Source organism: Schistocerca americana, chromosome 1 (genome assembly GCF_021461395.2).
Source record: "Schistocerca americana isolate TAMUIC-IGC-003095 chromosome 1, iqSchAmer2.1, whole genome shotgun sequence".
Classification (NCBI taxonomy): domain Eukaryota; kingdom Metazoa; phylum Arthropoda; class Insecta; order Orthoptera; family Acrididae; genus Schistocerca; species Schistocerca americana.
Window position 1 is genome coordinate 973,197,384 of NC_060119.1, and position 27,094 is coordinate 973,224,477.

Here is a 27,094-nt window from a genome sequence, read left to right on the forward strand (position 1 = left end):
GAGGCTTGTCTACTATGAAAAAGTAGGGGAGTTGGAGATGTGTGCCACCTCTGTCGAAAGAGCGCAATGCTGGTGCACGCACAAGTGTTTTGGAGCTCACTGTTCAACGTACACTGATGAACGTGGAGCACCGCAGTAGACCACCGCTACGTGTTCACATGTTGACCCAACAAAGTCGTCATTTACGATTGCGGTGGGAACAGTACCATCGGGATTCGACAGTCGATCAATAGAAAAGTGTCGTCCCTTCGGGTAAATCACGTTTTTGCAACACTTTGTCGATGGTCGTTTGTGGAGACGTCCACAAACGCCGCCATCGAGGCGAACGGAGCTCGGGGAGCTGTTTAATGCTATGGGAGACATTTTCCTGCACTTGCGCGGGACCTGTGGTAGTAATCGAAGACTGACAGCTGCGGACCACCTACATCCCTTCATGCTGGATGTCTTATACTTTCAGCAGTATAATCGTCTGTGTCTTGGAGCCAGATTCGTGCTACAGTTCTTTGAGGAGCGTTATAGTGAAATAACGTTGATGTAGCGGCTAAACCCTATGGACCCACATGGGTCGCTATGGGGCGCCACCACCGCGTACGTAAATCACGAGCCTGTTATTTACGGGAATTACGTGACCTGTGCGTAGACGTATAATGCCAACCAAAAAACTGTCGGACTCATGATACGCAGAATCAGTAAGTGTATCGTTCCATAGCCGGACAAACAAGCTATTAAGCAGGTGGTCGTAATGTTTTGGATAATCAGTGTAAGAGACGTCAGTGCAGTAACAACGGTGGCAACTGAACTAACAATTGTAATGGACGGATATGCATTCGACAAGTCAGTTGTGGACAGACAGTGTTATGTAGTGAATTTGCTCCTGCAGTGAGTCAGGGTTGTTATATCAAAAATCACAACGAAGCAACAAACTGAACAACTCTACATCAACTGTTCAAAACAGCCACCAGAACGTTTTGAAGAAGAGAAAAATGTGTGCGAAGTTTGTCCCACGCACTTTGACTAGAAATGGAGAAAAGAACCTCTTACATCTGCCGCGTCTTCACTGAAATGTAAAACGTAAACAAATCTTTCTTGGAAAAAAATCATCATGCCTGATAGGACTTTGTTTTATTAATATCAATCTCTCGCAAAGCGTCAGAGTGAAGAATGAGTCCAAAGAAAATGCGAATGGGACCTTCGAGTTGAACAACATTCCAAAGAAAGTCTTTCGTGTCAGATCCTTATGGTCCTACCAACATTCTGTTCATTGTACATAATTGGGGGTGGGGGGCATGGTTGGGGAAATGAAATGATCGTATGGCATTGCTGGCCGGGAGGCTCCATCCGGGGAAGTTCGGCTGCCGAGAGTAAGTCTTATTGGAGTCGACGCCACATTGGGAGACTCGCGTGCCGGTGATGAGAATTAAATGATGGTGAGGACAACACAACACCCAGTCCACAAACGCAGAAAATCTCCAATCCGGCCGGGGATCGAACCCGGACCCGCTGCATGGAAGGCAAACACGATACCATTCAACTAAGCAGGCGGACAATTTGGGCTGATGGGGAGGGAGGGGGACTAAGCAGAACATTTGAAGACTTCAAACAAGCAACCGAACTTTTATTTTCATCCACCCAGTATCGAAAGTTTTTGGAGTGACGGTTTATCTCACTCGATTCATACCCGATTTCACTTTACTCAGATAATGTTAATATCTTGACACAACGTTTCAACTGACCAACTGGTCACCATCTTCAGGTAAGTATGCTGATGCACAATCTCGTCGGAACTGAGTTTCCGACAGAATCAGTAGCTCCTTGTACTCTGTGCCGGCCTAGTGCGCGCTCCAAGCAGCAGTGGTGCTGATCTCCGGTGTAAGAGAACAACGAGGACTGCTCGGAAAGTAATGTATGATCGGTCGCGAAATGGAAACCACAAGGAAAATAAAAAATGATTTATTTCCAAAAGTTATTTACATCTTCCAGCCTTTTCTCTAAATGGTCGTCGATCCGGCTGAGATATTTGTCGTAGCATTATACCATTATTCCAGTACCACTGTCATAGAAGGAAGCAGCATGTGCTTTTTGACAATTCTCTACTCCGATTTGCAGATGTTGTGTATGCCAAAATGTTTCTTCATAGCCAGCGGTTCATGTGAAAGAAAAATCAGAGCGAGCCGAGTCCTGGTTGTATAGTGGGTGACCAAACACTTGCCACCGAAAACACTGCAGGAGTGTCCTTTTTACCTGTCCAGTGTGGGCCCAAGAACAGTCATGAAGAAAGAACTACAAGACAGTTACATTATGTAGGGTTGCAAGAAGTCGGGCACTCATAATTAGAGGGGGGCACTATTGCTCTAGGCATCTTAACGTGGTCGTTGTGGGCTCAGAGCTGAAAAGAGCGACGTGACGCGTTCGACAGGCATTCTAGAGACACTGTCCAACATACACAGGGTGAGTCACCTAACATTACCGCTGGATAGATTTCGTAAACCACATCAAATACTGACGAATCGATTCCACAGACCGAACGTGAAGAGAGGAGCTAGTGTAATTGGTTAATACAAACCATAAAAAAATGCACGGAAGTGTGTTTTTTTAACACAAACCTACGTTTCCTTAAATGGAACCCCGTTAGTTTTGTTAGCACATCAGTGCCGTTTGTTGCATTGTAAAATGTTAATTACATCCGGACATGTTGTAACCTAAAGTTGACGCTTGAGTACCACTCCTCCGCTGTTCGATCGTGTGTATCGGAGAGCACCGAATTACGTAAGGATCCAAAGGAAACGGTGATGGACCTTAGGTACAGAAGAGACTGGAACAGCGCATTACGTCCACATGATAACACCTTTTTATTGGTCTTTTTCACTGACGCACATGTACATTACCATGAAGTGTGAGGTACACGCACACACGTGGTTACCGTTTTCAATTACGGAGTGGAATAGAGTGTGTCCCTACATGTCAGGCCAATAGATGTTCAATGTGGTGGCCATCATTTGCTGCACACAGTTGCAATCTCTGGCGTAATGAATTTCGTACACGCCGCAGTACATCTGGTGTAATGTCGCCGCAATCTGCCACAATACGTTGTTTCATATCCTCTGGGGTTGTAGGCACATCACGGTACACATTCTCCTTTAACGTACCTCACAGAAAGAAGTCCAGAGGTGTAAGATCTGGAGAACGGGCTGGCCAATTTATGCGTCCTCCAAGTCCTATGAAACGCCCGTCGAACATCCTGTCAAGAGTCAGCCTAGTGTTAATTGCGGAATGTGCAGGTGCACCATCATGCTGATACCACATACGTCGACGCGTTTCCAGTGGGACATTTTCGAGCAACGATGGCAGATCATTATGCAGAAACGCGATGTATGTTGCAGCTGTTTGGGCCCCTGCAATGAAGTAAGGACCAATGAGGTGGTCGCCAATGATTCCGCACCATACATTTACAGTCCACGGTCGCTGTCGCTCTACCTGTCTGAGCCAGCGAGGATTGTCCACGGACAAGTAATGCATGTTGCGTAGATTCACTGCCCGTGGTTTGTGAAACCTGCTTCATCGGTAAACAGGTAGAACAGCAACGCATTCTCTGTTAATGCCCATTGACAGAATTGCACTCGATGATTAAAGTCATCACCATGTAATTGCTGATGTAGCGACACATGAAATGGGTGAAAGCGGTGACGATGCGGTATGCGCATGACACTACTTTGACAAAGTCCACCGGCTTTCGCAATGTCCCTTCTACTGATGTGTGGGTTCATGGCAACAGCAGCTAACACACCAACTGCACCCGCTTCTCCTGTGACGGGCCTGTTACGGACCCGTTTCCGTGCTACGACCACACCTGTTGCATACAGTTGGCGGTAGATGTTTTGCAATGTGCGGCACGTCGGATGCTCTCTGTCCGGGTACCGTTCTGCAAACATCCTGCAGGCTTCAGCTGCATTTCGTCGACACTCGCCATAGATGAGTATCATCTCCGCCTTTTCAGAGTTCGGATACACCATGGTCACAGTTCCTAGAACACTACACTATCACAGACGTCTGGTAACACGGTGTACTACAGTCGGCTTGCGTGCGGAGACGAATGCAGAATAACAATAGCAGCATGCGCTACATGTGGACACTGCGACAGCTAGACCAAACCACAACAGTGCACTACAGCCACACTCGTAAACACGGTCGTCATCGTAAACATGTCCCTGCAGATGCTGCTCGCCGACCGTTGCCCATGTTTGTTACAACACGCAACTGAACGTCGGAGGTTTCAAGCGTCAACTTTAGGTTACAATATCTCCGGATGTAATTAACATTTTACAATGCAACCAACGGCACTGATGTATTTGTTTATATGTTCAGATGTGCTAACAAAACTAACGTGGTTCCATTTAAAAAAACCTAGGTTTGTGATAAAAAACATACTTCCGTGCATTTTTGTATGGTTTGTATTAAACAATTACACTAGCCCCTCTCCTCACGTTTGGTCTGTGGAATCGGTTCGTCAGTTTGATGTGGTTTACGAAATCTATCCAGCGGTATCGTTAGGTGACTCACCCTGTACATGCACAGCTTCATCGGATTTTTACTGTAGTTTAAATTTCGCTCTCGATCTGACCTTACCTTCCGAATAGCCTTCGTAGTAGAACAATGGCGTGAAGAAATAGGCAAAACAATGTATCGCTAGTGGAACACTAATTGAAAGAATCTGCTGGTCGAAATGAAGACCGTTGTTGTTTAATATCAGACAAAATCTGATCTTACTTAAAGGGAAACCCTTATCCGTATTAATATTATTATCAGATAGTCGAATCTCAACAGATTCCTTTAGAGCACATTCCAAGTTGCAGGAAGCAGGAGCAATTATTTCTGTCTAGTATGCTTTTCACCAAATACATTGGAACGGCAAGCTTGGGCGAAGGTACTATCTTCGTCATCGATTTAAATACCGAATTTAAAAAAATTAAATTTGCAACGAAAGAGCCAAGTAAGGTTGTAGGGTAAGTTCTGATCATTTTGACACATGTCTTACCCGTAGGAGGAAGTCAAGAATTTAAGGTATTGCAATGCAGTGTTATTTTAACGTCAACGTATCAACAGGACAAATTGGAAATGAAGATGCCAAACATGATGCAAGATGTGACATTAAAAACGCACACAATAAGAATAGAGACGAAAGACTAGGTGGGGCTCTAAATAGATTCTTAAACTGTATGACACTAAAACCGAGGCGAATAGATCTTCGTCTGACAAAAGCTCAGTCACACAATTTCATTAAAGTGAGTCATAGGTCGTAAGTAAATAAGCCAGTAGGATTCAGGGAGCAGTGCTGAAAGGTTGCAGTAGATTTGTGAGAATCAGAAATGACAGCATTATAAACGAACATCTATTCATTAGAACACTGAATGAACGAACATCTATTCATTAGAACACTGAATGAATTCATTTGCACAAAGAGTTGTGAAAGTTTGTTTTTCAGTTGAAAATTCAAGAATAAAAATTCAAGGATTTCTAAGGATGAAATGGATATGGTAAAGGACATGAAGTATAGAAGTAGTGTAGAAAAAAAGATGATGATATCTTCAACTGGTAAGGTATTGAAAACAAGAGCCAGCCGCTGTGGCTGGTTCTCTGAATTTGGTCAGTAATATTCCCTGAAAAGAACTTCCCCTTCTCCCCAAGAATTCCCACTTCAGTTCCCAAAGCACCTCCGTGACACTTGAATGTTGTTAGAACCGATCGGTAACAAATGTAGCAACCCACCTCTGAATTGCTTCGAAGTTTTCCTTTAATCCGACCTGGTACGGATCCCAAAGAATGCAGAAGTACTCTAGAGTATGTCGTACTATCGTCCTATTAGCAACCCTTTACAGATGAACAGTATATATCGAAAAATCCTACAGATTTCAAAAGGGCGATGGAATGGTGACACTGTAATTTAATTTTGTGATCAGTTGAGGTACTTATGTTCTATTGTTTATTATAAATCGTCACCCAAGGCGTCCGCAGCTCGTGGTCGAGTGGCTGACGTTGCTGCCTCTGGATCACGGGGTTCCAAGTTCGATTCCCGGCCGGGTTGGGGATTTTCTCTGCCCGGGGATGGGTGTTTGTGTTGTCCTCCTCCTCCTCCTCCTCTTCCTCATCACCATTCGTGACTGTGGCTAGATTGGACAGTGTAAAAATTGGACTGTGAAGAAACTGGGAATTTACGCGAGCACTGATGACCACGCAGTTGAGCGCTCCACAAACCAAACATCATCATCATCGTCACAAAAGACGAGTGCAGTACTTGCATTGAAGTATAACACGAGCATGCTTGATAACATCCTATTCACTGACAAATTATCACAAGAATATGAAAGAGTTCCAAGCAATTAGGGATGGTGGAGAGTATTACATTATTAGCACACTGATTCATTTCCGCGATCTGAAGACAGTGACTGCAAAAATTTGAGTTCTCCAAATAATACGTGCACGAAAGGTGCCTTCCTCCTACTGCTAATCATTCTAAGGTTTATTGAGTACATTGTGACATATACACGACGGAGCCAACTGCAGATACTGTCAATCTCGTTACAGCTTCGTTGTGTTGTCCGCCAGCGCTGCTATCAGCAGCCTCTGTATCAGTTACATTGCCTGTGTATCCCGAAAAGCTACGTGATTCAAACTTTACATCATGCTCCAGTTGGAGTTGCAAATTGAAATGACTACTTCTCACACCAAATCCTGTGAGCTAAAATCCCAGTATTCTCTCATTAGCAGTGGACAGAGTTTCTTTCTCAGTTCCTCCTGTCTCCTCTACTAAAGACCTACTCTAAAATGTTTCACAGTGTACAGTTTACTGAGACACAACTTTATTAATTACATAACACAGCATTGACTTTCAGCCCGGCATCACAAACTCGTCCACTTGCTGGAGTTGTCAGAAAACAAATGACAACCAAGTAAAAACATAACACAAAATGGACTTTGCCTCTCCTGTACTACTGCCCAGGAGCAGAGCATTCAAATGTGCTCATAGTAGTGACCCTGGATACCGATACACTGGGGCACTCGTTGAATGAAAGAATTATTTACTGCTTCCAGTGTTGCCTGCTGAAGAGAATTACAAAAGAATGGCTCTGAGCACTATGGGACTTCCGACGTCATCAGTCCCCTAGAACTGAGAACTAATTAAACCTAACTAACCTAACGACATCACACACATCCATGCCCGAGGCAGGATTCGAACGTGCGACCGTAGGGGTCCTGCGGTTCCAGACTGGCGCGCCTAGAACCGCACGGCCACAAAGGCCGGGAGAGAATTACAAGCAAGCACGATACTTTCATTCATGTCCTCTGGAGATGTTGGAATATCGTGATAGACAACGTCTTTAATGCACCCCCCAAAGAAAAAAAAGCAGAGGATTTAAATCAGGAGACCTAGCGGGAAAGAACCTGTTCTTCTTCGACCAGTCCGTCTGGCTGGATACCTTCGGTTCAGAACACGACGTGAACGCAAGGCATTATGTGCTGGACATCCATCGTGTTGATACTACATAAGCATTCTGGTTCTTAGCGGCACTTCATTCAGAAGAGGAGGAAGAATTCGTGTGAGGAAGCTGGCATACCCTCTGGCATCTAGACTACCATTAATGAAATAAGGGCTAATAATTGTAGTACCAAGCATCCCACACCAGTCGTTAACTCTCCATTGACGCTAATGTTCTACGTGTCTAAGGAAACGTGGGTTGTCGCTGGACCAATAATGCATGTTCCTGGTATTTACCTGTCCTTTGTTTGAGAAGGAACATTCATCGGTAAACAGAACATTCGAGAAGAAGTTCGGGTTGGCGAGGATTTGCTGCTGTGCCCACTTAGAGAACTGTACACGATTCTGGAAGTCATTCCCACGCAATTCTTGATGTAGGTGTACATGGTAAGGATGGAAACGGTGACTTGTAAGAATATGATGTACATTGGTTTTGGAAAGCCAATCTCTTTTTGAAGTTGTCGTGTGCTCACATGGGGATTCATAGCAACAGAAGCGAGAACAGTAACTTCGCAGCTTCGTCTGTAAGAGTGGTAGGCGACTGCGTTGTCGTGGGTTGAATCTTCCCGTTTTCTGCAGCGTCGAAACAAGACGAGAAAACATCCGTCGAAAAGATGGGTTCTTGTCAGGATATCGCTCTCTGTACAGTTCTGCTGCCTGCGTAGCATTTCGCCTACCTTCAACAACAACAATAAAAGAGACGTCGATGCAGTTTGTAGGAAGGACAGCCTTTACTGTATGCCTACCCTACACAACAGCATTTAAAAGGACTAAACTACTGTACTAAATGTACCCGTACATAAGGAAATAGAATTGCAGTTACTGTTCTGTTAACTTACATTCCCCATAGATGAGTAGCATTTCTACCTTCTCTTCGTTGGTGTACATTCCACTCACATAACTCTTCAAATGACGATGGTTGATGGAATGACGGGTGTGCATTCTACTTATGTTTACATTTGCCCTCTGTCAACGTCAGATTCCCGGCGGGTCAGGGATTTTCTCTGCCTCTTGATGACTGGGTGTTGTGTGACGTCCTTAGGTTCGTTAGGTTTAAGTAGTTCTAAGTTCTAGGGGACTGATGACCATCGATGTTAAGTCCCATAGTGCTCAGAGCCATTTGAACCATTTTGTCAACGTCAGCACGTGCATGTGTTCCATTACCCCGAGTACATGCATTAAGCGCTGGGAGCGTCAACGTCAATGTTGTGTTATGTAATGAAAAACGTTGTGTTTCAGTGAATGGTACACTGTGATACATTTTTAATAGGTCTTTAGGAGAGGAAATGAATTACCTAATAAAAAATACAGGGTGCCATTTAAAAAAGTTATACCGCTGTTCATATCTTTCTAAAAAACAAAGCTACAATGAAGGCAATCATGCTGATTGACGTCCCCCTGTTCGCTGGCCTCTGTGGCTGAGCGGTTCTAGGCGCTTCAGTCCAGAACCGCGCTGCTGCTACGGTAGCAGGTTCGAATCTTGCTTCGGGCATGGATGTGTGTGCTGTACTTAGGGTATTTAGGTTTAAGTGGTTCTAAGTCTAGAGGACTGATGGATTCAAATGTAAGGTCCTATAATGCTTAGAGCCATTTTGAACCGCCATGTTCTACTGAGCGCATAGAGCCATAATTACCCGTAACTTTCACAGATTCTGCATTGTGTCCACAGGTGCTGCTCTCCTGTCGGCAGAATGGCGCCGGCTTCTCTGCATTCTCCATCCATGTCTCATTGTTGTCCGCCATCCACCACCTTTAATGTACTTTACAGCCTCCTCAATACAGAAAAACGCTTTGGGGAAAAACGATTGAGGAACGTGGGAGTGGCGGTCACCTTGTGCAGAATTCCAACGACTTCTCTGTGGCCGCCCAGATGGCCTTAGCGTTATCTTTTTCCGCTTTTTGTCAGCTCGTCACGAGCGTACCGTCATCCTGTTCATTAGACACAAGAGTCTTCGGCAAACGCTGTCCTCCCAGCGTTAAGTAAAATTGTGGCTTTCGACTCACTTTGATCTGCTGTCTGTCTGTGAAACTGCCAGCCCAGCCAAACATAATTCTCAATAAATAAGATGCCTACAAGTACTTTATTTGCTGGCAATCACTATCCTGTAAACTTTTATAAAAATAAAGGAATACACTATTTTCAAATCAAATTAATTTGATTTACATATCAGTCTATATAATTTGCACATCGAATATCGACGATCAGAAAGTTGGCAGAATCGTCAATTTCATTGTATTTCAGAATTTCCCGCTTCACATGAGCGGTCACGTTAACCACTTTGGATAACTGTGAACTACTCCCAGCCAGACCCAAACCTCCATATGTCATCATTCCTGGGTCATAACCTCTAGCCGTACACAGATTATGTAATTCCCATACAAGGGAAAGCGTAATTCCCGTACAAGGGAGAACATTTTAAGTAAAAGTCGCTTCCCAATATTGGCGGATGAATACAAAATTGCTGTGCCTGTAGTGTTAAGAAGAGCGCTGCAGTGTTCCTTCGGATCACGCATGCACGTCGGAAGTAACAGGCACTATGGCAACTACAGCATTCCTGTGATACATCAAATATGTTCACAGTAACGAATATGAACAACCATCAGCTGTGTAAGATTCAAAAGGCTCTGAGCACTATGGGACTTAATATCTGAGGCATCAGTCCCCTAGAACTTAGAACTACTTAAACCTAACTAAGTTAAGGACATCACACACGTCCATGCCCGAGGCAGGATTTGAACCTTCGACCGTAGCGGTCACGCGGTTCCAGACTGAAGTGCCTAGAACCGCACGGCCACACCGGCCGCCAGCTGTGTAAGGGAATGACAACAATTACAATTTGTGATGGAGTTGCTGTTCAGCAATTCCTTTTTGCAGTTGCTATCCTCTACAGTTCCTAGTAACATGCAAATTATGTCCTGCTGTCTTAACATCAATTCTACCATTCTGTCCTTCTTCTTGTCAGTCTTTCGCACATGCTACTTTCTTCGCCGATTCTGCGCAGAACCTCCTCATTCCTTATCTTAAAAGTTTACGTAATTTGTCAATATTCTTCTGTAACACCACATCTCAAACACTTCATGTCTATTTCATCCTGGTCTCCCAGCAATAGGAGGATGAAATTTCAATGTCTTGAACACCCACGTTACTCACTGTTACTCCGATTTTCCCGCAGCCCATGTTTCACTACTATACAATGCTGTGCTCCAAACATACATTCTCATAAATTACTTCCTCAAACTAAAGCCTTTCTTGACCAGGAATGCCCCTTGTGCCAGTGTTAGTCTGCTTCTTACGTCCTACTTCCCTCATCCGTCGTGGGTTATTTTGCTGCCTAAATCACAAAAGCCTTAACTTCGTCTACTTCGTGATCACCAGTCCTCTTATTTAGCTTCTCACTGTTCTCATTTCTGCCACTTATTATTACTTTCGTCGCCCTTCAATTTGCTCCCAGTCGATGTTCTGTACTAATTGGATTGTGCACTCCATTCAGTGGGTACCGTAATTTTTCTTAATTTTCACGGAGGACAGCAATGTCATTAGCGACTTTTATCTTTCATATCGTTTCACCCCGAGTTTTAATCCTAGTCCTGAACTTTTATTTAAATATCCGTAGATCTTTAGTTAAGCTGGCTTAAGCTGGCAGCAGGTCAAGAATGGCTTTATTGATCACAGAAAATGAAATGAGCTTATGGCATCGTCGGCCGGGAGGCCCTATGTGGGGAAGTTCGGCGTCAAGTGCAAGTCTTATTTCAGTCGACGCCACATTGAGCGACTTGCGATCAGGTGATGAGAATGAAATGATGATAACACAGCACCCAGTCACCGAGCGGAGAAAATCTCCAACTCCGCTGGGAATCGAACCCAGGTCGACTTGCCTGGGAGACGAGCACGTTACCACCCAGCTAAGCTGGCGGACTATTGATCACAGAACATGCACAGCACGTTTCGGAATCATACCCATCTTCAGAAATCTAAGTGCAGAGGTAGCACACGGACAAGAACGATACCAGCTGTGTATGTAACATGAGATGACTACCTGTCTAGTCTGTCACCTTATGTCACATACACAAATAGAAATGTTCTTGTCCTTGAGCTATGTTTGCAGATGGATTTATGATGTTGGAAATGTGTCATTCCGAAACTTTGTGGTGAATAAAGTCATTCTTCTACTGGTGTATGGCCTTTTATGAGACCTAGACCGCTTGACTGCAAATCTACGGATATTTGCTAGAATAGACTGAACAATAGGGATCGAAGGCTATATGTCTTGCGCCCCATCTCGCGTCATTTACACGGTGATGTATACACTCCTGGAAATTGAAATAAGAACACCGTGAATTCATTGTCCCAGGAAGGGGAAACTTTATTGACACATTCCTGGGGTCAGATACATCACATGATCACACTGACAGAACCACAGGCACTTAGACACAGGCAACAGAGCATGCACAATGTCGGCACTAGTACAGTGTATATCCACCTTTCGCAGCAATGCGGGCTGCTATTCTCCCATGGAGACGATCGTAGAGATGCTGGATGTAGTCCTGTGGAACGGCTTGCCATGCCATTTCCACCTGGCGCCTCAGTTGGACCAGCGTTCGTGCTGGACGTGCAGACCACGTGAGACGACGCTTCATCCAGTCCCAAACATGCTCAATGGGGGACAGATCCGGAGATCTTGCTGGCCAGGGTAGTTGACTTACACCTTCTAGAGCACGTTGGGTGGCACGGGATACATACGGACGTGCATTGTCCTGTTGGAACAGCAAGCTCCCTTGCCGGTCTAGGAATGGTAGAACGATGGGTTCGATGACGGTTTGGATGTACCGTGCACTATTCAGTGTCCCCTCGACGATCACCAGTGATGTACGGCCAGTGTAGGAGATCGCTCCCCACACCATGATGCCGGGTGTAGGCCCTGTGTGCCTCGGTCGTATGCAGTCCTGATTGTGGCGCTCACCTGCACGGCGCCAAACACGCATACGACCATCATTGGCACCAAGGCAGAAGCGACTCTCATCGCTGAAGACGACACGTCTCAATTCGTCCCTCCATTCACGCCTGTCGCGACACCACTGGAGGCGGGCTGCACGATGTTGGGGCGTGAGCGGAAGACGGCCTAACGGTGTGCGGGACCGTAGCCCAGCTTCATGGAGACGGTTGCGAGTGGTCCTCGCCGATACCCCAGGAGCAACAGTGTCCCTAATTTGCTGGGAAGTGGCGGTGCGGTCCCCTACGGCACTGCGTAGGATCCTACGGTCTTGGCGTGCATCCGTGCGTCGCTGCGGTCCGGTCCCAGGTCGACGGGCACGTGCACCTTCCGCCGACCACTGGCGACAACATCGATGTACTGTGGAGACCTCACGCCCCACGTGTTGAGCAATTCGGCGGTACGTCCACCCGGCCTCCTGCATGCCCACTATACGCCCTCGCTCAAAGTCCGTCAACTGCACATACGGTTCACGTCCACGCTGTCGCGGCATGCTACCAGTGTTAAAGACTGCGATGGAGCTCCGTATGCCACGGCAAACTGGCTGACACTGACGGCGGCGGTGCACAAATGCTGCGCAGCTAGCGCCATTCGACGGCCAACACCGCGGTTCCTGGTGTGTCCGCTGTGCCGTGCGTGTGATCATTGCTTGTACAGCCCTCTCGCAGTGTCCGGAGCAAGTATGGTGGGTCTGACACACCGGTGTCAATGTGATCTTTTTTCCATTTCCAGGAGTGTAATTAAACTTTTCATTTAAATCAGCCTCGTATATCTGCCCCCTGACATGGCGTCGAAAATGTAGCCAGTGTTAGCCAATGTCGTAACACCGACATAGCAATAGCAGAATAAAACTTTGTACAGTATCAAGTGGAATCTGAAGTCTTTCAAAGGAAATAGCCTGACTGTAGTACAGTCTACCTGACACAGACAGTAACGCTAGTGTGTTGACGCCGGTGCGGCCGGCAGAGGACGTGGACGGCGGGCTGCTGGGCCTGGGGCTGGGCCAGACGCCGCTGCACGCGCTGCTGCCCGCGCAGACCGCCAGCGCCGCCGTCGCGCCTCTCGTGCCCGTCGTGGACCTGCCGCCGCCCCCGCCGCTGGCGCAGACAGCGCCGCTGCCGCCCCCGCCGCCGCCTGAGGAGGACGCGTCCGAGGCCAGCACGGGCGCGGCGTCAGCAGGGGCGGGCCGTCAATTCCACAGCCTGCAGCCGCCCCAGCACCGCACCGCCACCACCGGCCGCGGGCGAACCTCCCCCCGGCCACCTGCCTCTACGGCACCTGCAGCCACTGTTGACCGCCGCCGCTGCCACACCGCCCCCAGGGAAAACAGGAGGGTGAGTACGTGCTGCTCGTGCTACCGTGTTATATTACTTATAAACAACACGGGAAGTATTTTGTTTTATTGTTGTGTTAAAAAGCCTAAATTATGTGTTTCTTACGTGAGGTTGGGCACCAGGTTGAGGAAGCTTAAACAAAGTTTAAGAGACTAGAAACTTTCTGATATAACCATAAGAGGCCGGCTGACAGACAAAAAGATTGATGAACAACAGCAGTATTATGGGATGGCCATCAGAAATAATATTGAGGATTTGTTGATAACGTTGCAGGCAGTAAGGGCTACCTTCTTAAAAAAAATGGCTCTGAGCACTATGGGACTCAACTGCTGAGGTCATTAGTCCCCTAGAACTTAGAACTAGTTAAACCTAACTAACCTAAGGACATCACAAACATCCATGCCCAAGGCAGGATTCGAACTTGCGACCGTAGCGACTGCTTTCTTCCACAGGCTGTCAAACGATGAGAAACCAGTACACCACCTTGGCCCTCCTAGACCTGGTTCATGGAGCAATTACCGCAATGCCGAGTACTCAAACATACAGCCATAAACATTCCATCCCAGCAGCAGTCATGGATATCATAAAACCTTTTTAAAGGGACTATGAAAATCCTGAAAGTGTCTGCATGGTCAGACTCAAAGTCACAATGAGTCTTTCAATAATCTTATATGGACTGGCTTACCAAAAAATGTTTTTGTTGGAATGAAGACACTAAAATAGGGGGTCAGTGATGCAGTTATTGCTTTCAATGATGGCAACATTGGTAGGGTGAAAGTACCACAGTATATGGGAATTAATCCTGGAGCATCAGAGAACTTGAACGGATGGACAAGGTTCGCATTGATAAAGCAGAGTATGCAGCACATTTGACCACTACGGAGTCCAGAAAGAAGAAAAATCTTGGAAAAAGATCAAGAGGATGATATACAGTATGGAGTATGTAGCATGATGCTTCTGAGTGACTGAAAATAAAAAATTAAGCATATCTTGAGTTACAACCTTTTGAGACTTAAGAAGCCGTTCCTGAAAATTTTCATTTTCCGTTGCATATTTCCCTAAATCTCAGAAACCACTTCGAGTAGAGTATTCAAATTTTCAGGGACTAATAACATACATGTCCCGTGTCTACTGAACTAAAATAGGAACATAATTTTATGTATAATTAAAATTATTTAGGATACTGTACAAAAAAGTATACAAAATTTTACCCGTGTAGTTAAAAAATTGTATTCCCGAAAGCAGAACTGAAACGCATATATTGTAGTTACTTAGACTCAGAACATACAGTTTAATGTCCTGCAAAATTTCGTGTCTATGGCTACAGTTGTTCCTGAAATACAGGCAAGCCAAGTCACCAAATTTAACATTGTCCGGATAGGGCGTTCCAACTCCCCTTAAATGACGCCATAGTCATCATCTCCAGTGACCACATACTCTGACGTCAACACGTCGCTCTAACGAGTTGCCCCCACCCCCGTCGATCAAGTTCCTTTTTCTTTCAGTCTTCTGATGAGTCCTGCAGGGACGAGATGTTTTCCAATTTACCCATCAAGACAGTATTCGTGTATGAAGGGAACATATTTCCTAAAGTAATAGTTCTGCAAAAAATTTAATGTTACACTTTCTAGCGCCCATGCCACATAATCACCCAAATGGATCTCCTAGCTACACATCGTGCTTATATACTGTGATCGCCATTGTATCATGACTGTCGTTCAGTGTTTACACAGAGCAGCTGGATATGTGTCAACAAGTCACTGCCGTCATCGTACTAGAGACAGCTGTAGACGGATACCATTATAGGAATAGATCAAGATTGGAATATACAGGGTGAGTCACCTAACATTACCGCTGGATGTATTTCGTAAACCACATCAAATACTGACGAATCGATTCGACAGACCGATCGTGAGGAGAGGGGCTAGTGTAATTGGTTAACACAAACCATAAAAAAATGCACGGAAGTATGTTTTTTAACACAAACCTACGTTTTTTAAAATGGAACCCCGTTAGTTTTGTTAGCACATCTGAACAAACAAACAAATACGTAATCAGTGCCGTTTGTTGCATTGTAAAATATTAGCTACATCCGGAGATATTGTAACCTAAAGTTGACGCTTGAGTACCACTCCTCCGCTGTTCGATCGTGTGTATCGGAGAGCACCGAATTACGTAGGGATCCAAAGGGAACGGTGATGGACCTTAGGTACAGAAGAGACTGGAACAGCACATTACGTCCACATGCTAACATCTTTTTATTGGTCTTTTTCACTGACGCACATGTACATTACCATGAGGGGTGAGGTACACGTACATACGTGGTTACCGTTTTCAATTACGGAGTGGAATAGAGTGTGTCCTGACATGTCAGGCCAATAGATGTTCAATGTGCTGGCCATCATTTGCTGCACACAATTGCAATCTCTGGCGTAGTGAATGTCGCACACGCCGCAGCACATCTGGTGTAATGTCGCCGCAAGCTGCCACAATACGTTGTTTCATATCCTCTGGGGTTGTAAGCACATCACGGTACACATTCTCCTTTAACGTACCCCACAGAAAGAGGTCTTGGGGTGTAATATCAGGAGAACGGGCTGGCCAATTTATGCGTCCTCCACGTCCTATGAAACGCCCGTCGAACGTTCTAAGTTCTCGGCGACTGATGACCTCAGAAGTTAAGTCGCATAGTGCTCAGAGCCATTTTGAATAGCCAGAAGAACGCAGAAATCCACGAGGATGGTTTTTCTATACTACGTTGGTGGCGTGTCCTTTAAGATCGTCAGGCTGTTCGAGAAACATTAAATAGAATGTGTCTTCCGCCCTCCAGTGCGAGTACAAACGATGCTGGGTTCTGCTAAAGACAACCTATGTGTAAGGAGACCAAGAATACATAAAATACCTCTCAGACATGGGCAACATACATTGGCCAAACTTGTCGCACAGTTAAAGATAGCTGAACTAAACACAGACACCACACCGGATTGGGTCATGCATAAAAGTCTGCTGTTGCTGAACACTGTCTTGCCACAGGACACAGCATGAACTGCGGAGAGATAAAGGTCCTTGCGTCCACCTCCACGTACTTACACCCCATTGTTAAAGAAGGAATCGAAATACATTTGAGCATAGACCTGATTAATGGAGACACGGGATTTCTACTTAGCAAGGCAAAGGAACTACCATTGGCGGCACTAAGACACAGTCGGCCGCAGGCAATCGAATCCGAGTCAACAGAGACGGGCAATCGGAGTCCACATACTTAAACTGGGCGCCAACACTCTGCCCACTCGTGTACTTGAATGCGACTTGCGGCCGCACTTTTGACACGTCGCGCGTGCAGAGACCATGGCCCCTTTCTCCGGCGGGGCGCACTGGATGTCGTGGTCCTCTATGATTCGTTTCCGATGACGTTATAGTCCCACCCCTTGGCGCCTGCGCTTTTCTAGCGTGCCAGCCCATATATGGCCAGCCACTCCAGCCAGATGTCACCAGATGACAAGCAGCTGTCTCCTTGAAATACGGTGCAGCTTTCAAAATATTATCCGACGTGGCACCTGTGAACCAATGAAGAATTTACACAGTACTCCAAAGATTATGAAGACAGAAATTTGAGCGCTATCAAGTTCATTCACAAACAGTCGTACAACACTACGAAGAGAAGATAACCAATACGCTTATCTGTGTGCTTAAGTGAAACAATTTAGGTCAAATTTCTAATCAGTGAAAAACATCCAAAGCAATGTCCATTTGTAATGATCTGCTGCTCGAAGCTTCTGATAGCAAAACTTCTTAGCTGAATTATTTGCACAATTGCTGCATTGTGATTTTATCACCATACAGCTCATTTCGGTACGGTAAAACACTTAGCGCTTCATCGTTTATTACAATCTTCTCTCTTGATAAAATTGGAAGTAATCATCACCGCTAATACCAAATGCGAATCACTTCCTGGTAATTATCTACGTACTCTTTAAATTCATAGCTACGAAATTTCTGTGTTAATCATCTATGTACTTCTATATGATGATCGATGTAACAGTGACTTTTTAACACATGTAAGGCAACTGTCAAAGTGTTTCTTTACAAACGTAGGCAGTTGGAATAAAATGATTCTGAATTGTGAAACGATTGCTAACTTCTAATTGCCACACGTCAGCCACTGGTTCGATACTCTTCAACATCAAATAATTTATGTTCATGAGAAAGTCCAGTAAAGCCAGCGCTCTGATAGAGTATCTACGCTGATAGCCATTATAATCACAGCACAACGAGAGCGGCACGGAACTGATGTCAAATTGGCGTCAACTACACTACATGCTTCAGTACGTAAATAATTAGCTTCCAACATAACAACACAGAGAACATAGGATGATCCCCATCTACATTCTATGTACAGAGTGTTTCCAACTCTCTGCATCAGACGTCTAGGAATCATAGATCGTGTTATCAGGAGTAACTTTAGAGAGAGGTAAGACGTTCACCGATGCTTCCCGGCGATGCTAAGATTGCTTTAGTTGGCTCAAATGGCTCTGAGCACTATGGGACTTAACATCAGTTGTCGTCAGTCCCCTAGAACTTAGAACTACTTAAACCTAACTAACCTAAGGACATCACACACATCGGTGCCCGAGGCAGGATTTGAACCTGCGACCGTAGTGATAGCGCGGTTCCAGACTGCAGCACCTAGAACCGCTCGGCCACACCGGCCGGCATTCCTTTAGTATTCGCCGACCCTGGAGCGACGGGATTTCACCGAATTACCAAGGTCTACTGGCTAGGTGTGGCACCTACCCCAGCAAATTGATTGTGTGATTTTCAACAAAACTTAAGAGAAGTGTCTCTAAGCAGAGAAATATGTTTTAGAAATAAATTAGAAACATTTAATTGGCTCAGCCTGCCCCATTTCACACAGAGCAGAAGACTTGATTTTAGGCAACACACAGTGCAGTATGTTTACGCTCTGCCAGTTATCAGGGGCATAACGAATACAAAAGGATGACTAACGTCGCCAGGAAGTGTCAGCGAACACTTGTCTCCAACAAAAGGTGTTCTGCTTTACGTGATGGAAAGATTTTAAAACATGCAGTATAAGGAAATGTTACAAGGCAAACTTCACATTCGGTATTGCTTGTGACAAGATCGTATTATCCTTCGTGGAAGTAAGAGAAATACCCACAAAAACGTGATGGAATTCGAAAGTGGCAGGATCTTTGCCTATCGAGACCGCGTTTTATCGTTTCAAGGAGCTCGCGTTGTCGGGATGTTTGGACTGTTATGTGAATCTGAAATAGACAGGTTTGCAAAGGCCATAGTCAACGCCATTAATTGCTCCTCGTCACTAACGCTTGAGATGATAGACGGGTGGTTTTCGCGGCGGTGCAGTCTCGTACAGTCGTGTCACGTTCGTTGAGTCAGGAAACGGATCTGTATTCAGCAAGACAAGTATACAAACGGACAGACAGTGCGACGACGTCTGCGTTACCACAGATTGTCAGCAGGGCGCCCATTGCTGCAGCTGCCTCCGATGCGGCGATAAAGAGATGCACGTCTAGAGTGGTGCGCCTACAACAACTCAGAGAACAAGAGATGCAGCGTATCCTCTTTTACGCCTAGTGTTAGTCGGATGTATCGGTGTGTCGAGGTTCCGAAAAGAACTTACGTTGCCAGAGAACATTTATCATTGTCATACAAGCCCAGAACATGAAGCTATGGGGTGAGGCGTCGTGCCATTTGAAACATTACACCGTAACCTCTGGTTCTGATAGCCGCTAATTTTAACAGTGGGCGTTATATTTAAGTCCTGTTAAGTTCACTGACAACACGCTATCTTGGAGCTCTCCGAGACATTGTCATTCAACAAGATAATGCATGATGGAACCGTGCCCCTGCTTTCTTCAACTAAGTGATTGCACAGGGGTTTCGACTACTGGCTTGTCCATCACGTTCTTCAGATCTCCGACACATTGAAAATATCGGGTCATGCATTCAGCACAAACAGTGGTAATTCCCATCTACTTATTATTTCTTTTGTGTTACGCATACCTTTTACGCAATTATTAGTCGATTACAATGTTATTGCATCTCCGAGTGAAGGCGCTTCAGTCGACTTATCGTGAGTCAGCGCATAAAGGCGGTCAGGAGGGAAGCAAGGAAGGACCGTACAACTACAGTTATGCAATGAAAACTGCACTAACCTTGCTGGTTAGAGTCATGAAGGTCCCGCAATCCGTTCCAGTGTCGTCCATCGGCTCAGTTTCCATATCATCATGGTCTTTATCTTCACTTACCAGAACCACTTTGATTACTATACTGCGTGTTGCCTCTTCAATTAGCCCATCCCTGGGCCAACTTTAATTTTTAATTACTTTTAAACGATCGTTGGTTATCTGTTTCAGGTAGTTAATAGAAGGATTTTTTTTGCAGTATTTTTGTTTCGTTGTAATCCAGATCAGTTCTATACGGTTCATTTCACTGCTGTATGGTGGGAGTCCAGACCAGTAGAGCCCTTAATCTTCGAAGCGGCATCTGCTTCAAAAGCAGGATTTTGCTTACAATAGCATACAGTTTAAAAAAGCTCATCTCTTCATTTCTTGTTAAGCTCGATTCAAAATTAATTTGTTCCGAATAAGCCATCCAGTTATTCTCTTTCTGCGAGTTGTCTGAGTAATATGATACAGTGCATTATCAAGAACAGCAGTACTACAGTGGGTATGTTAGTAATCAGTTTTCACTCAAACCATTTGTGATAATTATTGCCGACAAGATTGTTTTCTGTAGCCTGATTTTTGCCTCTTTGCTTCCTGGGAAATTATATAAATTTAAAATTAAACTCTTTCTCAGCTGAATTTCAAATGTCCCAGTGGTATTGATGATTATGTGTAACATTGCCCTATACTATTGACCGTGTTACCTGCACCACTTGATAGTATACTCGTAATTGAACTGAAAGCATTGCCAATGCAATGCGCGTGCCTTAGTCACGACTGTACTTGTTCACTGTAACCTTACCGCGTGTTTCCTACAACTGCCACGCGAAGCCAGGTGCAGTAATATCGTCGTTAGCTAGTATAACGCGTTCCAGAAGCCAGCATGTTGTCCTAGTTACCTTGAAGTCGGCTGTAGAGGCGATGCTTTAGCGAGATGTTTGCGTGCGCGCAGGCGCCGCCGGCAGTGACGTGGAACATCGCGCCCAGCATGGGCCGCCCCTACAAGTGCCGGGAGGCGGAGCTCACAGACATCCCGCGCCGCTGCCTCAGGGTCGTCGAGAAGGTCGGCTCCTGCCACGCCGGAGAGGTAAGTCTCCCTCCCTAACGCTGTGCGCAAGCATCTAGTCAGAATGGCTGGTATACAGAATGTAGTACACTAAAAAAAGGAGAAAGTTCTCTAAAATATTGCACTTATGTGGCGTCTGCATCACAGGACATTTTCACTTGCCTTGAGGAGGAGTTCGATTCTCAGAAACAGTGACGTGAGGGAGTTTTAATTTTTTAAAGTCTAACATTAGAGACGACGTTCTGTAGAGGGTGATTAATCAAAATTTTTGTGTGTCAGAGCCCGTCTAAGATGAAGATTAAAAAGGAAAAATTATCAATGCAGTCAGAGTCGCAAAACGTCTCCGCTCTACCATGTTCAAATTTCTCCTAGGGTAAATAAACCTTCTACTTGCTAGAAAAGCTGATAGAACTTATTACAATTTCGTTGCTCTCTCTGTATAAATTTAACAATCTTTGCTTTCCTTTACTACTATCCAGTTTACGAATAGTGTTTCGTAATTAATATCTGAAACATTTTACTATATTAAAATAAAAGTACATATTAATTCCGCTCTCAGAAATCTGCATAAAAAATTTATGTCGCTCTGTATCTTTATTATTTTTGTTAATTTCGTATAGACATAATTCATCACCCACAAACAGAAATAGTAAACGCAAGAACAAAGAAACAAAATTATATTAAACAGCTCAAGAATGAAACCATGTGGATTTATATCGAGTACAATTTATTGTGATTGATTGTCAGTGTATTTATTATGATGTCTGCAAAAAATCACACTCATAAATACAAAGAGGAAGTCGTTAACTAACGCCTTTTCCAAACAAGTGATTGAGGAGTCAGATTTGCTATGTCTGGAGGGTACGTGTAGGTAATGATAGTGATATATTGATCAGTATAAGTATTTGCTGTTTATGTGAGCATATGACATTTATCTGAAGAAAACGGTATTAAACTTTTGCTACTATTTTTACTAAAACTACGACTCAACGCGTTTTGTATATAAGCGAATGATGATGTGTTAGTATTATGAAATTAGAGTCTTCGACTTTCGCTTGCCTGTCAGATGACAGTCATGGAGCTCCCTATCCCTAATGAAAATCTTGTAGGCTATGTCTTGAGCACGTTGTCTATTTCTCGCGGCTTAGCAGTTTCACATATAGAAGATCTGGCTCTTCAACAATGAGATAGGGCGTGTCCTTGGAAACCATTGCGGCCACTTACGCGATTAAGAGAAAAACGTAGTAGTCGCTGCCGAGAAGCCATGGTGCCAGCACACACAACTTTCCACTCTTCCATTTATAACATATCTCAGCCATTATATTACAACGATTTCTTATTCACCTTTCCCCATGAATTTAATAATCAACTAACTGCAAGTGGTGGTCATTTAGGGATGCAGATGATGACGGAATCGACTGAGAACAATGATTCTATGTTTTATTACGGATAACCAAGAATTGTGAACACTTTTAACTACACACAGCTGAGCCACAATCTACATGGCACCATATGCTAACGATTGCATTCATGCTGGAACTTATACAATAATCGACCGCGGCGCATATAATCATTTTAAGAACTCATTAACAAAGAGGTTTAACAGTGCCGGCTAATGTAGTGCATCGACGTAACTCCCTGACTACTCCGCCGAGACTAGAACACTCGTGCTCGTGTCCAGCGGCAACATTTACCCACCGCTGAAGAGTATTGTCTGCGATTACAGATTATTTCCCACACCTAACCTCTGCTATGCCATAGGTAGCTATAATACACCAGCTACGGTTTGGCGGAGCGGTAACTATGCAGTTTAAATTAATAACTTATTTCAATTATATTTCCGTTTGATCGTACCGTACCCTCGCATACACCCGATGGCTCGAACTTAGGAGGCACAGGAAAAGTACTTTCCCACATCACTTGGTTTTTATCTGTGTAAGTGATATGGCCGGGGGGGGGGGGGGGGGAAGGGAGCGGGAATCACTAAGTAATTTGTGTGAGGGCTTTTTGTGGCATTCTAATGTCACGTAGACTCGTAGGATTTCGTAGGAAGGAAAGGAAGCTCAGGCTCTGGTTGCGAAAGGATGAGGAAGGAAATCAGCGGCATCCTTTTCAAAGTAATAACCGGCAACAGCCCGTAGATATTTCTGACAACCAAGGAAAATCTAAACCTCTAATTGGGTGTAATAGTTTCTCGCGACACCTGGTCATTGTGCTGTGGCATCTTGTACAGTGCTTCTCAGGACTGACTCGTTGTGAAGTTTCAGCCTATTGGTATCCAAAGAAGAAGTAGCGTTGAGTGTTCCACAAAGCACAAGGCAAGGTTTAGCTTGAGTACCACTACTCAGATGAAACCACCTTATCCAGTTTCTTGTGACGTGCAAGAGAAGGATGACACAATTCTTCGTCAGCTTGCTCTCAATATAGAAGTTGGCTAGTAGGCTGTGCTACCGCAGGTAACTCGCGAACGCTTCGCAGGGCACGTCATTATGCGAAGAGCCATATCACCACCCATACATAGAAAACAGAAAGAATCAACCCGTACTATAATGTCAGATAACAATAGTTATGTTGCAGTGATATGTTCTTGTCCTGCGGAACACAGATACTGGACTCTGAAAAGTGAATAATGAACGCTAGCGGTATGTCGATTTCTGGTAATATTGTACATGCTGGTTGGAAATGATGAAAAGCGGTCGAGAGCACGGGTTCCTCTCATCAGTGAGTACTCGCTCTCCAATTATGGTACATATATGTCAGATTATTTTTCAAATAAATAAATCTGATACCTGCTGCCGTCTCCAGCTGAAGTTATACGCAGGCATTTTCGTTCGATTACGCATGCCTACAATTATCTGTTTTCAGCTGCAGTACGCTCTTGACAACCGTACGCCCACCGTGAAAATGTATCTCAGAGATTGTATTAGCACTTCACCTCAGAGAGGTGTTCCGAAGAGTGTCTTTGAAGAGTAATTATAGTAACGTCCATCCATCTCCGCCGAAGCAGCATAGCTTTTATAGAAACTGTCACAGCAGTTCGTTTCAGAACATCTGGTCTTAGTAATTCCTTAGACATGTTAATAATGTTGAGACGCCAGCTAAACCCGCTGAGCAGAACAGGTGATTAGGATTGTGGGAAGGGCCAAATAAGGTGTCGGTCAGTTTCACTTCAAAATTGTAATTTATTGTAATTTAATAATACATTTACAACCAAAGCGGCACGTAGCCGAACTTTTACCTCTACAAGTTTGAAACTCCTAATATTTCACGGATAAACGCCTCCAAACAAGAAATCTTAAAAATCAACACCGTATATTTCAAGTGACTAAAGACACGCAGCTACAATTACAAATAAAATAATCAATATATATCTCACAGCTAGGCTGAAAGCATCAAGGAAAATGTGGATAGACAAACATAAACAAGATGCGATACATACGGCTGAAAGCCCAGAATAAAATTTTCACCATAACCTTTCGAATGCAGAAGGCCGCAATGTTTCTGCTTGGAGGGTAATTTTAAGAATAAAGTCTTAAGCGGCTGAAGGCCCACAACTCATTTTCCAAAATTCAAAAATACCATAAATCATTAAAGGCAGAATGCCGCAATGTTTAAGCTTGAAAGGTAATCTTAAGAATAATGTTTCAAGCGGCGGAAGGCCAACTATTAATTTTCCAATATTTAAAAAAATATAACCATAAGCCTTAACGTTTAAGTAGCTGAAATCGCACTAAAGCAAGACACAACGGCAATAACCTTTCAGCAAATATCCACTTGCCGGAAATCAAATGTACTTATACGCGGGTGCACACCTTTAATTTACACAAAACATAGTAAAACTAAGAAGTTTTTAAATCATTGGCTATGATAGATTATAAACAGACAGCTAAACACCTGTGAGGAAGACAGTAAACCCAACGGCATTCAGAAGCCTCCAGGGGGTCGGTCTGCCCTCGTTCACTTAGGTGAGACAGGTGGTGAGCCCAACTACACTTGATCCGTCGGAGCCCAACCAAGGGACAGCCACGGACTGACCGACAAACGATACATGAGAAATAAAATACAAAATGTTGCGGACGCAATCATCCACAATCAAATATCTATATGTATAAATCTGTCAAAACTACACAACGTGTTGGACAGCGACAACAGGTGAGAAAAGGCACTGCCTGAAATTACGTTAGTGCCCAGGGCAGGTAACCGGAGCACTAACGGCCGCAAGTCAGAAAATTCCGCTGGGGCACTTGAATTGTAGTCAACTAATATAGTTAATTCCGCAGCATGGCGAACAAATTTCAGCAATACAAACACTCGGTGTTGCTCGCAGGAAAACCTCCCCAACAGCGAACCATCGAAACGAACCACATAACATGAATGGACGTGGTTTCGGTACTTAAGACACCACTCAAACTTGACGTTCTGGGTCGGTGGGCCACGAAGCTCGTAGCGATCGGACAGCTCCACACATGATCCGACACTGCGTAGAGGCCCCCAGCGGACTCACCCGACAGCGCAGCACCAACCGACCGACTCCTCTCAAAATGCCGACAACATATAAAATAGTCGTCAGTGGAAATAACGCCAACTACACACATAACCTGACAAACACTTGCACGAAGATCTGAAAGATACCCAACAGTAAGTAAGCACGCACGAAGACAAGTCAGGAGTCGATGAACACACACACAGCCGACTCACGAACGATCGGCGGGCCGAGACGCGTCCTTCTGTAGGACGACCGACCGACAATCCACCAACATCGTAGCCCGGCTCAAGTGATGCGTGGTGGCAATGGTCGGGCGAGCGATGGCGATGCAGACCTCACTGCTCCAAACCTACTGCACCAGTGCCGCTTTGCAACTCCCCGACTGGCAGGTCCGGACTGCGCTCTAGACGCGTTCCAACTGACTGGAAGATCCGAACTCGCGACCTGAACTGGTTTACGACAGACAACGACCAGGAAGTAATAGCAGTCGAGCAAATATACTACGAGAGGGAATATATCAATACGCGCTGCTAGCTTCGCTCACGGTCAGGCAAAGCAGCAACTCAGTGACAGTAGTAATTAAAATTAACGTAGTGAGGTGGAAGTACGTTAAAAAGGGTGTAAAATACATGTTGGCGGGAACACAAGTCACGCACGGCTTAAATGTGATAAATAAAAATGCATCAGACAATATGGACAGTAGCACTCACGGAAGGCTGGCTCTGAGCACTATGCGACTTAACTTCTGAGGTCATCAGTCGCCTAGAACTTACAACTAATTAAACCTAACTAACCTAAGGACATCACAAACATCCATGCCCGAGGCAGGATTCGAACCTGCGACCGTAGCGGTCGCTCGGATCCAGACTGTAGGGCCTAGAAACGCACCACTCTCGGAAGTCCAGAATGATTGTGGACTCCTATCAGATATTAATTTCCTTTATTAATAAATAATAACAAATTCACAGGAGAAAATGTAAGTCAACCGCATAAAAGTGCATACTGGTCGCCTTGCAGTGCTGTAGATGCGGTAGACCTGGAGTCCACATAAATGTCAACCGATGACATAATCCATCACAAAGATGTGATGTCTATGTGCCAGGAGTTCATATTAAATCAGCGCAGATCGAAAGGTACAACATAGAGATGTGATACACTAGCAAACAGCTATCGTCTTTAGACTTACCCAAGATCACTTTGAATGAAATCGTCGGATGTGTTATGACCGCGCACTGCTTGACTTGTGTATAGGGACATGCTGTATCACTCTCGGACATGTATCATGGCGTAAGAACATTGGTCCTAAAACGTACGTAAACAACAGGGACTCGAGACGCCGTCGTTGTCAGTGAAAACTACTTTCGAACTAGACAGGAACTGCTGCTGTCGATGAAGCCAAGTCCAACTTGCCAATTTGCAAGTGACTGCTGCGGAAGTAGCTACAAGCCCCAATGGATCTGTCGATTCGGCTGGCTCA

The 27,094-nt window shown here is 44.8% G+C and overlaps 1 protein-coding gene across 1 annotated transcript in view; it reads left to right on the forward strand.

Moving 5' to 3' along the window:
- Positions 1-27,094, forward strand: part of LOC124595665 (discoidin domain-containing receptor tyrosine kinase B-like) — a 412,183-nt gene that overhangs the window by 351,000 nt on the left and 34,089 nt on the right. Inside the window, exons 11-12 of the mRNA XM_047134513.1 lie at positions 13,489-13,856; positions 21,018-21,152. Of these exons, the coding sequence (XP_046990469.1) occupies positions 13,489-13,856; positions 21,018-21,152 (503 nt within the window). The remainder of the gene's footprint in view (positions 1-13,488; positions 13,857-21,017; positions 21,153-27,094) is intronic.